This window comes from Schistocerca piceifrons, chromosome 11, assembly GCF_021461385.2.
Source record: "Schistocerca piceifrons isolate TAMUIC-IGC-003096 chromosome 11, iqSchPice1.1, whole genome shotgun sequence".
Lineage (NCBI taxonomy): Eukaryota > Metazoa > Arthropoda > Insecta > Orthoptera > Acrididae > Schistocerca > Schistocerca piceifrons.
In genome coordinates, this window is record NC_060148.1 from 76,854,310 (window position 1) to 76,867,901 (window position 13,592).

The following is a 13,592-nucleotide window of genomic DNA, read 5'->3' on the forward strand; positions in this document are numbered from 1 at the left end:
TCGTCTAAGGAGGAGAAATGCGTACCATCACGTTTTCAACTTTGATAAAGGTCGGATTGCAGCCTATCGCGATTGCGGTTTATCGTATCGCGACATTGCTGCTCGCGTTGGTCGAGATCCAATGACTGTTAGCAGACTATGGAGTCGGTGGATTCAGGAGGGTAATACGGAAGGCCGTGCTGGGTCCCAACGGCCTCGTATCACTAGCAGTCGAGATGACAGGCATCTTGTCCGCACGGCTGTAACGAACGGATCGTGCAGCCACGTCTCCATCCTTGAGTCAACAGATGGGGACGTTTGCAACACAACAACCATCTGCACGAACAGTTCGACGACGTTTGCAGCAGCATGGACTACCAGCTCGGAGACCGTGGGTGCGGTTACCGTTGACGCTGAATCACAGAGAGGAGCGCCTGCGATGGTGTACTCTACGACGAAACTGGGTGCACGAATGGCAAAACGTTATGTTTTCGGATGAATCCAGGTTCTGTTTACAGCATCATGATGGTCGCATCAGTGTTTGGCGACATCGCGGTGAACGCACATTGGAAGCGTGTATTCGTCATCGCCATACTAGCCTATCACCCGGCGTGATGGTATGGGGTGCCATCGGTTACACGCCTCGGTCACCTCTTTTTCGCACTGACGGCACTTTGAACAGTGGACGTTACATTTCAGATGTGTTGCGACCCGTGGCTCAACCCTTTATTCGATCCCTGCTGATCCCTACATTTCAGCAGGATAATGCACGACCGCATGTTGCAGGTCTTGTACGGGCCTTTCTGGATACAGAAAATGTTCGACTGCTGCCCTGGCCAGCACATTCTCCAGATCTCTCACCAATTGAAAACGTCTGGTCAATGGTGGCCGAGCAACTGGCTCTTCACAATACACCAGTCACTACTCTTGATGAACTGTGGCATCGTGTTGAAGCTGCACGGGCAGCTGTACCTGTACACGCCATCCAAGCTCTGACTCAATGCCCAAGCGTATCACAGCCGTTATTACGGCCAGAGGTGGTTGTTCTGGGTACTGATTTCTCAGGAACTATGCACCCAAATTGAGTGAAAATGTAATCACATGTCAGTTCTAGTATAATATATTTGTCCAATCAATACCCGTTTATTATCTGCATTTCTTCTTGGTGTAGCAATTTTAATCGTCAGTAGTGTATCTTCCAACGGAAATCGTAGGGTCAGTATTGCCTCATATTCCTAGACATCAACAAAACCCAAACTGATATTCCCCGACATCAGCTTCTACGAGTTTTTCCATTATTCTGCAAGGAGCTGATGTTCATACTTTGCAACCCAATGACTTAACTGGTATCTCATTAGTGCTGACACCTGTCACCAACTGCTTTCTTTGGAACTGAAATCTCGTATTATTTTTGAAATGTGAGGGTATTTCGCCTCCCTCATACATCTTGCACACTAGATGGGAGATTTGTGTCATACCATATGGGAGAGTTTTGCCATGCCTTACTCTCCCAAAACTGTCAGTAGCTCTGAGAACACCACACACACACACACACACACACACACACACACACACACACACAATTTCTACACACTCCTCCTTAGCCATTTTCCACTTCTCGTCAATAATTTGTTAAACATTCATATTTCCTTTTGCCTACTTTATTTGCTGAATTTTTATAGTTTCTTCTTTTTACAGTTGAACTCAGTATCTCCTGCATTAACCAAGGATTTCTATTTGGCCCTGTTATTTACCTATTTGATCTTTTTCTACCTTCTCTGAAAGCTACCAATTCATCCCCAACAACTTTATTCTTTGTTTTTCATTGTCCTAGTTTGTTATTGTGTGTGCTGTAAGTCCATTGCTTCCTTCTCTAACAGTAAGTTTCTCACTTTTTTCGTTGTAACATAACCTGTTGTGTTTGCATCCTAAACATTTCCCCACTTCTTACCTTTCCAAGTCTTGCATCTCATCCTGGCGTTCTATTTTTTTCTGCTTTGTTTCACATTCTCTACGGAGCATACTGATTTTGATATCAGCATGTGCCGCATAATTATTACTATCATCCTGGACACTAAGTATACAATTCGACACTATCAATGATGTTTTCAGTGTGCATGTAATACATGTAGGTGTGTGTCATCTTATATTTAGCGTTTTTAAATTTTTTTTACTTGTAGCTATGTACTTCCTGTGCCAAATTACGCATTATTACCCACATGATTTGTATGCACGAAAATTGAAAAATTTATGTTTGTTGCCTGGCAATTGAAATTTCGTAAACAGATCTCGTCGCAAAGAAAACCGCCTTTGTTTCAGTGACTGCCACACCAACTCGCGAATCATGTCAGTGACACTCACCCATATTGCGCCATAACACGAAACGAACTGCCCTTCTTTGCACTTTTTCGCTGTCCTCCGCCAATCGTACCTGGTAAGGATCCCACACTGCCCAGCAATATTCCAGCAGAGGACGTACAAGTGTAATGTAGGCTCTCTTTGGTAGGTTTCTCGCATCTTCCAAGTTTCTGCCAACAAAGCGCAGTCTTTGTTTCGTCTTTCCCACAATATTATCTATGTGGTCATTCCAATTTAAGTTGCTCATAATTGTAATTCCTAGGTATTTAGTCGAATTGACAGCCCTAAAAATTTCTGCAATTTATCGTATATCCAAAATTAAGCAGATTTCTCTTAGTACCCACGTCGATGACCTCGCACTTTTCTTTGTTTGGTGCCAACTGCCACTTCTCGCATCATAAAGAAATTCTCTCTAGAACATTTTGTAATTGGAATTGATCGTCTGATGATTTTACTGGAAATTACAGCATCTTCTGCAAACAGTCTAAGGGGCAGCTCAGATTATCACCTAGACCCTTTATGTAAATCAGGAACGGCAGAGGGCCTATGACACTACCTTGCGGAACGCCGTATATGACTTCTATTCTACTCGATGATTTGCCGTCTATCAGTATGAACTGTGACATCTCTGCGAGGAAATCAAGAATCCAGTCACACAACAGAGACGATACTTCATACGTATCAAATTTGATTAATACTGGATGTATACGCGGACAAGGAAAAAAATTCCCGGATTTCCCGCTTAAAAATACACTCTCCCACATGAAAACACTTTTTCCGTCTTAAGTGACGGTATATTATCCCTCGGAAGTGCAAAACTTATCAATCCTTTGAATGATTATGGACATGGGCATAGAATTTCCTGGCACTTTAGAAAACGAAACTCAGGGAAAAAGACACGTTTTGGAAATATCTTTGACGTGCAGCAACATGTACGTTGCGTATTTTTGTATTACGACAGCACACATTGAAATTCCACCAAACACCGCATGTTACTTTCCGAATCACTGAAATCGAGATTGCGATGCGCTTTTGTAAGCCAGTCACAGCTCATGTCACGTGATCTCGCCAGCTCATGACAGCGAGTATTCAGGGCATAGGATGCGTGATGTAGTCAGCCAATAGCAACATCCCTGTTAAGCAGCGGTAACACACAAGTTAATGGCTTACATAAATATACATAGTGTTGCTACAAGAAAAGCAAAGCTTCCACATATAATATTGGTCACTAAGGTTAATAAGCTGCAAGAGAAGCTTATCTTTCGAAATGATGTCGATTTTTTGCGCGTGTTACACTTTCAGATACATCACACAAATGTGGCAGTAAAATTTTTAATAATGACAGAAATGTCTGATCTCCAGGGTTCGAAATTCTTGTAAATGGCTTGTCATCAAAGAGTTGATTTTTAAATGGAGTGAAACACACTGTGATTTAAGAATTTCATGGTACATCCTCGCGCATAGTCCAACTTACGTTAAAGGATATTTACTTTGAAAGTAACGCTTTTCAAACCAGCATTCGCAATATTCTTCCACGACCTGCTGGAAACAGGTTCGTTCCAGCAGCTGCCAGAGAGCGCCAGGTAAGAGGCGCCCCGAGCTTGCGCAGCTAACATGACGTAGGAAGCCCGTATGTACGTACGTGTAAATCATTGAAAGATCTTACATTACGTTGTAAAAGCAGTAAGACGTCCCAGGGTACTCCAAGAGACCAGAATTTCGTGAACCATACTAAAATGTGCACATTCAAACTGCTACTTAAAGCGCACATTCGTATGTCCAGATTCAGATGTAAATTTTCTTGGAGTACCAGTGCTGCATTATCTCATGTTTGGTTCATTATTATGGAATAATGCCATACGTGCTAGAAGATGAAAACTTGCACTTGAACTGCAGCGACCAGTTTAAACTAGCCAGTACTGTGGAATTAAAAATTTCGTTTCAAATACATTGGATGCCTCTGCAGAAAAGGTTAATAAAAGCCAAATTTCTTTAGCAAACAGACAAAAATAACTTATTGTTCTGCAAGGCGATTAGTGCTTGACTGTCAGAAACTTGGAAATAAAATAAAGTCTGAAACTAATAACGTATATCAGCCTTCGGTAATTATGTGAATGTATTTTAATTCACTTGATACCTCCCGGCCAAAGATATCCGTTTTGCTTTCATTTGACGCAAGAGTAAACGGAAGGAGAAAAAGCAAAATCACTGAACGTTAACACGGGCCATGTGGAGACTGCCCACTATAAATCAGACTTCTCTGCGCATCGGTCTCGGATCTACTATATTTGCGAACCGGTCAACACTAAAAAAATCGAATATTCAAAAGTACCCTAGGGCATCTTGTAAAACACATCATTCTGAAAAATTTGAAACAAAAACATACGTGTTCGAGAAAATATAAGACATGTTATTTGGTCTTAAGTGTGCCAAAGTGCAGTGCCACGCCTCTTCGTACAGCGTTCTCTTACTGCACTGCACATCACTGCACTTCGCACTGTGGGACTCAAATGTGTATTTTGTAACGGATGCCATCGAACTACATTCAGGACAGCGGAAATTAAAATGTCCTTTGATTTTAAACAAAATAACCTTGCAATTAATACTGGATGGAATTATTTGTAACCGGAAGAAGAACTCTTCAGAAAATTTGGATTCTTTACTGCCTAATAGCTAATAACTTTCTGTTCTGGGTGACAAAATGAAATATAGGATACACAAAACCAGATAAGACAAGAGACAAGCAAGACAGTACATATTTCTTCAATGCTTGCGTTCTTTTCTCACTAATCTTGCTCTAGCTTTACATGCCGTGCTTTCCTTTCTGCGGAAGAATCTGTTACCTCATCAAAATTCGTCAAATGTTTTGCTACGTGAAAATGTACCAAAGACTGGTGTGGTTTCTCGATCTCATTACGTCTATTGTCACTGTTTGCAGGACGAAAGAAAATAGGCCTTACTAATATTGCAGCAACTGTAACACACACCAAACAAGCGAGATTGTTTTGGTAATAATGGTCGTTTTTATAATATGGCAGAATATAACTCACCAAGTACCAATATGAAATGCCTGTTTGGCCTACCACAAGCGAAAGGCTTTGTGTTAGGAAATAGTTTCATGTTTCATTCATAAGCTCCAGTTTCTTAAGCATGAGCTCGGAAAGTACAAAAGTAGTAGTACGAAATTTTTGTATAAATTTGGAACCGCGCCGTTTCTTCTCCTTCCTCATTCTAACAAAATCTTCTCATCCCTAATTCTGTAACTATTCCTATCATTGTCAAAGCTCATTCTCCAGTCAACTCTACTAACTCTGCCAGAATCACCGGTTTAGTAATTATCCAGCGATTAATCTCCGGTTAGGCGTTATTACGTGTTCGTACAACGCGTTTTCCGCGCTACTCCCAGAACGGAACTTAAGCGGCTGCTAACCAGGAAATGTACAACTTGCCCTCTAGTGTAGCGACCTGGTCAAAAACTTTCTGTCAAACTTTCATTTTCTTTGATACAGCGACAAGATAATACATTAATATTTTGTATCCGTTATTCCTGTTGGTCGTTCATTACCACTCTGGTAGTCTGAATCTATGGACGTAGCTATACGCTCGTAATCTGCATACCAGTCAGTCACACACACATACTACATTCACCCGTGCGGCTTTACTCCGCTCAGCTCGTGTAGCCCCGTCCCCTTTTGTCTGCAGGAAAGTTTATTTCCAGATGCGACGAGGATTCCCCTGACAGGTACATCACGTACACTATGCACGCATTCAAAAATCAACTTACGATTCATTCAGAAATCAACTTAGAATGTGATCCAAAATGTTCACAAATCAACAGCGTTGAGCTTCAAACTCTTTTGAATAATCGAAAGACCAATGTGCGCTAGATGCTAGGTGCTTTGTGAAACAAGATTATTTTTCCTCAACAATACGAATTTTCCCCCCATCGCCACAGAAATTGGAGCCCGGTTCAGATACTCTGGTTTGCTGCGTGCAGAACCAACAGCGACATTTCTATTTCCAGAAGCGGGAGAAGGTACTACTCAGACGCGACTCAACTGCGCATGCACGTGATTCCACTCGTAACTGCTTAAATGAATCTAATGTAAACAGTTGTGACTTAACGCTCATCAGAGGTAATTTGTTGTTACGAAGCACTGCATTGTCTTCCTACAGCCTTTCACACATTTTGCTGTTGGCAGACACTTGTATGAGCACTGTTTCGTTTATATATAAAGCATTCCCTCGTTCATATTTTGTTGCTGCAGTATTATTCTCCAGCAGCGGGATACAGTAATGTCCTTAGAGTATCGGTTATTAACAGTCAAAATGACAAAAAATTAACTGAAAACTACATCAATGAAAAACTCCCGGGATTCTAGAAAATTCCCGTTTTTCCCAGTTTTCTTGCGGATGAAAAAATTCCTGCGTCTTTCCGGGATCTTCCGGGCCGTATACACCATGTAATAGTCTCTTGTTAGGAATGGTATCAAAACCCTTCTGGAAATCTAGGAATATGGAATCGATCTTAGATCCCTTGTCGACAGCACTCATTACTTCATGGGAATAAAGAGCTAGCTGTGTTTCACACGAACGATATTTTCTGAATCCGTGTTGGTTATGTATCGATAAGTCATTTTCTTCGAGGTGAGTCAATGTTCGAGTACAGTATATTCTCCAAAATCCTACTGCAAACTTAGGTCAGTAATATGCGTCTGTAATTCAATAGGTTACTCCTCTTTCCTTTCTTGAGTATTGGTGTGACCTGTGCTACTTTCCGGTCTTTAGGAACAGATCTTTCGCCAAGTGAACGGTTGTATATGATTGCTAAGAAAGGCACTATTGTGTCTGCATACTCTGAAAGGAACCTGATTCGTATTCCATCTGGACGAGAAGACTTGCCTTTCTTAAGTGATTTGAGTCGTTTCACAACACCTAATATATATAATTTTTCGTGAAGGAATTAAGGAAAACTGTATTTAGTAACTCCGGTTTAGTGGCACGATCACTGAGGAAACTGCTGTTGGGTATATATAAAACTGAAGTATAAAATGGTCCATACTTGATACTGAAATCCACAGGCTATGAAGTCATCTTGCAAATGTATCAGTTCACTGTGAGATGTCAATATATTTTTCAGTAGGACCAACTATCTTTGCCCACGTCAGTTGCTCATTTCTGAAACTAGAAGTTAACTATACCATGCAATTATGCAAAACTTCTCCTCTGTGAATCAAATCCACTACTCATCACACCTGGTGACCTCCATCATCCATCGAATACAGGAGTTTGTTTACGAGTGACGAGCCATACAGTGCTGTACGCATCTCCACTTGGCCACACCCACTGCATTTCTCACTTCTCGAGAGCAGATACCTCAACCATTAGACCAGCTGATGCGTTTGCTGGCGTAGATGGAATTACCATTGTGGATCATGTTTTTTACCCATGGTTTGCAAACACTACCGCCAGAGGTTCTCATGTACATCCTCTGCAGTAGGGTAACATCCACCGATTCGATTTCCCTTTTGCTACTCTTCCCACAAGTCCGCCGGGATAAACTCTAGTGCAAGTGTCGATGAGAAGCCGAGTCAGAAGTGGAGGTGTGCTCAGGCAGCCGACTGCTCAAGGAGACTGCCTGCAATAAGCAGCAAATCTGGGTTCCTGTTCCAGTGCGGCACAGATTTCCAATAGTCACTACAGATGTAACTCACTAGGGAACCATTTAAGGAATATTCAAATTACATTTTAAGACAAACCCGAAACAAGCTGCATCCTCATACCGGTACTAAATAATAACTTTGTAATTATTAATTTTATTTCTGTTTACCTTTCTTTCGTCATTTCTTCCTGAGTGTCTTCAATAACTTATATCTACAACCATTCACGTAAGTTTTGTTGAGTGGAATTGTGTGAAACATCCCGTTTGCATACCCATTTAATTCAGAATCAATTTGTAAGACACACAATCGTCACTAAAAACAAAATCAGATTCAACACATCAATATATAAAGAATCTTTGGAAATGGGTATGATTTGTATGTGACACTTCCTACGTAGCTAAAGTTGAGCGACTCTGAACTGAACGTAATTCTCACGGCAAATACAGAGAGCGAGAAATCTTCTGCACATGTGCTCAATCTTCAAAATATCATAGCCAAAAAAGTGAGAAATAAGTGATGTTTAATGGCAACTGTAACCTCTATCCAAAAACTGAAGGAATCTGTATTTTATTTTATTTACTATATCGGCTGATTAATGCCAAAATAAGCAGTACTGTGAGGGTAAGACTTGGGCACGTGTGGCAACACAACTCACCAGAAGTGACAGACGGCTGCGTCATCAGGTGGAGGGGTGTGTCGGGCAGACGTGGGAGGCGCAGCTGCAGCAGGAGTCCGGCTGTGGCCGCTGTGGGGTTGACTGTCAGAGTTGGGGGTGGACCCGCCCCCTGTGGCGGTCGGCGAGCTGCACAGAGAAACACTGTGTGGGTGGGCGTGTTCACACAGGGGCTCACTGCAGGCGGTACAGCTGAGGGACTGTCCACCGGGGCAACAGAACACTCAGTGCCAACAGCACCAGCCCCTCACTTAACGTGACTGTACCACCAATTAACTGGTCTTTTTCTGCACTACTTCTGCTATATACCCCAATGGCATAGCTTAAGATGCAAAACAACAAATTGTTCACAATGAAGCACAAACCAAATCCCAAACATCAGGGCCAACAATTTTGCTGCCCTGACAGAACAACTATCAGACACAGTTTAGAAGCAGTTAAAGTCATCTGGCTGCTACTTTTGGTTGTGAGGTGATTTGAAAACTGATATATGGATGCTGAATTATATCACTGGAGGAAGAGAGAGAGAGAGAGAGAAACTGGTAAGTTGGGGTATCAACTTACTGTTTAAACTATATGGTCATGGATATGCAGGCGCTCTGATGTGAAGCCCGAGGGAATGAAGAAGATGGACAAGAATTACAAGAGCTATGCTATAAAAGTTATCGAGAGTATATTCAAAATTTGCATTTCAGTAAAGCAAATAGAACTGTATGTATGCATGTAATGTCTCCACAATTCGATTCCTTGAAAAGACAGCAGTGGTGATGTGTTTCATAAACAACAATTTTCGTGTTGAGCAGTTTGCAGTAGAGGCCACCATTAAAAGAAAAAAATAGATTACACAGTGTATGCAATTTTATCTGATGGACAACGTTTAAAACTTGCGAAGTAACCCGTAGTCTACTGAATATGGATTTTTTTTTTTTTAATTTAAAAAGAAACAAAATAGACTTGTCTGGAGCATATGTATCCGAGAGAGAGAGGCAACAAATGATAGCTGGATGAAAACGTCACATCAATACTGACATTGTGGGAGATATGTCGTACACCTGTAGGTGGACAGCGAATATAATCTGCTGTATGCCCGTAGCAGGAAACCTGATAGGATTCCCTGGACGACCTCTGTTAACGCCACAAGGAACTTCAAAAAAGACAGGGGGGGCAGAGATTTCCTGTCTGCTTTGTTAAAGGGAATGCACGGAAAATATTCAGGGCGATAGCTGAACAGAGACGAGAAGGAAATGTGATTGTAAGGCACTGCATCGAGTGTGACAATGTTACTGTGCTGGCTGGAGTATTCTCTTCTTGTTTGCCCCCAGTGTGCATGAGTAGCCCCAGTGCTCATAGCTCCTGCTTCACTGGATATCTCAGGGAGTCACACCCTGCTCTTTGGGGCCAGTCACCCAGGGGTAGCGTCTTTTTTAGTAATCAGGAAAGTCTTCAGTCCCAGGTTTGAACCTCACCATCACTTTAATTTTGAATACGAATCATCAGCATTGGTGTCTGAAGACTTCCAGCATCAGGTGTCGCCCTCTTTCAGCAAACAGCCTTTCCAAAGAGGGCGGAGGGGCCGACAGAGGTTCAGGGCACTCTCTTTCCCTTGAGGTCTGAAACTGCTCCTAAATGAGGAAGAATTGGCAATGATCAAAGGTTGAGTAACCAACGAAAGGATAACGTTCTATGATTCTGGAGCTGGAAAGTTAGGAGTTCGAATGTGGTTGGGAGCCAGAAAATAAGAAACGGATTTCTGGTCACATGAGAATAGGGTAGTAGCAACAGCAGTAGGATTCAGTATCAATAGAAAGGCAGGGCAGAAAGTGAGTATAGATATGTTCTCATGAGAATCAAAAGCAAACCGACAACATGCATAGTTCAGGTATACATGATGACGTTGCAAGTTGAAGGTGGAGAGAGAGAAAAAGTGAGGATATTGAACAGGTAATTCAGTACTATGTAATAGTCATGGAGGGACTGAAACGCGATCATAGGGGAAGGAGTAGAAGAAAGGGTTACACGAGAATATGTACTTGATAATAGGAATAGGAGAGAACAAAGGCTAGTTAAGTTCTACAGTAAATTTATCGTAGTAATAGCTGGTATAGTCTGTTCAAAAATCACTAGACGAGGAGGTATACTTGGAAAAGAACCGAAATATGGGAGGTTTAAAGTCACACCATATTATTGTCAGGCAAACATTTTGAAATCAGATACTGGACTGTAAAGCATACCCAGGAGTAGATATAGAGTCATAACAATTTAGCAGTGATGAAGAGTAGGCTCAATTTTACGAGACTCGTCAGGAGCAATCGATGTACAGAGAGGTGGAATACAGTAGTACTAAGGAAAGAAGAGATGAGATTTATGTTCTCTGAGGCTACAGATACTGCAATAATAAGCAGCTCAATAGGTAGTTCAGTTGAAGAGGAATGGATATCTTTAACAACGACAGTAACAGAAGTTGGAAAGAAAAACGTAGGTACAAAGAAGCCAACTGCGAAGAAACCATGGAAAACATAAGAAATCCTTCCGCTGATCAATCGAAGATATAAGTTCAAAAATATTCAGGAAAATTCAGTAATAGAGAAATATGTCACTTAGGAATGAAATGAATAGGAAGTGCAGAGAGGCTAAGGCAAAATGGCACGAAAAATGTGAAGAAATCAAAGAAGAAATGATTCTTGGGACGACTGACGCAGCACATAGAAAAGTCAAAGCAATCTTCCACAGAATTAGAAGCAAGCGTGGTAATATTAAGAGCACAATGGGAATTCCAGTGTTAAATACAGAGGCGAGATCAGATAGTTGGAAAGAGTACACTGAAGGCCTCCCTGATTGGAACAACTTGTCCGATGGCGTGACAGAAGAACAAGCAGGAGTCGGTATGGAAAATATTGGTGATTAGAATCAGAATTTAAAAGCGCTTTGGAAAATTTAAGATCAAAGAAGGCAAAAGGTATAGACAACATTCAATCAGAAGTTCTAAAATCATTGGGAGAGGTGGCAAAAGGTCTATTCTCACTGGTGTGTAGAATGTATGAGTCTGGCAACATACAATCTGACTTTGAAAGAAATATAATCATCACGATTTGGGAGACTGCAAGAGCAGAGAAGCGTGAGAATTATCGCACAATCAGCTTAACAGCTCAAGCATCCACGTTTCTGACAAGGATAATACACAGGAGAATGAAAAGAAAATTGAAGTTCCGTGACGTTCATAGGATTTGTGGTCCTGGAGAAAGCGTTCGGCAATATCAAGTGGTTCAAGATGTTAGAAATTCAGACAAAAATACATGTACGCTATAGGAGAAGTCAAGTAATTTGCAATATGTACAAGAGGCAAGAAGGTAATATAAGAGTGAAAGACCAAGAATGAAGTACTCGGATTAAAAAGGGTGTCTGACAGGGATGTAATCCTTCGCCCCTACTGTTCAGTCTATACATCGAAGAAGCGATGACGGAAATAATGGAAAGATTGAAGAGTGGAATTAAAATTCAGGGTGAAATGATATAAGATTTGCTGATGACCGATTCTCTCAGTGACAGTGAAGAAGAATTACAGGGTTTGCTGAATGGAATGAACAGTCTAATGAGTACAGAATATGGAATCAGAGTAAATCAGAGAAAGGCGAAATTGATAAGAAGCAGTAGAAGTGGAAACAGTGAGAGACTTAGCATCGTGACTGACGATCATTAAGTAGATGACGTTAAGGTGCTATGCAATGTAGGCAGCAAAGAAACCCATGACGAACAAAGCAAGGACGACGTCAAATTCACACTAGCACTGCCAAAAAGGGAATTTGCTTACCAGGCTTCTGCCGGTGGCTCACCGAGCATACTGCTGACTTCAATGACTTCTTGCGGGTACTCGAGCACAGCGTCCGCCCAGCCCCGCGTGGCCATCACCTGCAGGTGGTCCTTTATGAAGGCGACGGCAGCCCTGGTGGCGTCCGGGCACGAGTGCCTCATTGCCGTGACGGCCGTCGCCGCTGCGGTCTCGACGGCCAACTGCGAGATCAGCTGCCGCTCGCAGGCAGCCTTCAGGGCCGACAAGCCGTATTTGTCGGCCGCCGAGAGCAGCTGGGCGGCCATGTCGGGCAGCTGGGGGGCCTGCAGGGTATACGTGTAGGCGACCAGGAGCCTCAGCACCGGGCCCTCCACGTCGTCGATGCTCACCTGGCCGCAGCTGGCCTCCAGCATGTCGTGCGCGAACATCGCTGCGAACACGGGGCTCGCGGCTGCCAACACGGCCCTGTGAGCCGCCACCCTCGTCTCGCCCGCCACCAGCGTCACCAGGGCGTCTTCACCCCCATCTACCAGGGCGGCCAGGGCCTCGGTTGTGTTGTTCTGAACCTCCGTAACTGCCGACATGGTGGGTGGTCCTGAAACACAGTGCCACTGAGCAGCCCTCACACTGCACCCTCAACACTTGTACGAGGCGCATGCATACCTGTATGAAACAGCAGCTGTGAAAGTGTTGTCCACCCTAAATCAATTGCAACGTCACCAGTTTCCTTAAAATGACAAGGGCCCGTACTGCTTTGCGATCACCTAAGGTTTGTAACTACCACTGCGGTGCTACGATAGACTGCTTTCACCTTCTAAAAATGTTATCGTTCTCAGTCAAAAGATGGTTTATTTATGTCATAGCAAAAAAATTAACAAAGCAACAAACGTGTTTCAGCCATAAAGTTACACGACTTATATTTAAATCCAAGTTGGTGGCACCTCTAACTAGGAAAAATTTTCTTCCTCCTTATCTCAAGTTCCTCAGATCCGTGACACCTGATCAGAAGCAATGTACATCTAATGCAGAAATCAGTTTCCTCGGTGAATGTCTCAGGGTAGGCACGATTAAACTTGACCGGCCACCATGGCCGAGTGGTTCTAGGCGCTTCAATCCGGAACCACGCGCCTGC

At 42.7% G+C, this 13,592-nt stretch overlaps 1 protein-coding gene across 1 annotated transcript in view; it reads right to left on the reverse strand.

Annotated features, from left to right (window-relative positions):
* Positions 1-13,592, reverse strand: part of LOC124719718 (BTB/POZ and MATH domain-containing protein 4-like) — a 45,805-nt gene that overhangs the window by 7,024 nt on the left and 25,189 nt on the right. Inside the window, exons 2-3 of the mRNA XM_047244922.1 lie at positions 12,482-13,055; positions 8,656-8,802 (exon numbers count right to left, since the gene is read on the reverse strand). Of these exons, the coding sequence (XP_047100878.1) occupies positions 8,656-8,802; positions 12,482-13,044 (710 nt within the window). The 5' untranslated portion in view covers positions 13,045-13,055. The remainder of the gene's footprint in view (positions 1-8,655; positions 8,803-12,481; positions 13,056-13,592) is intronic.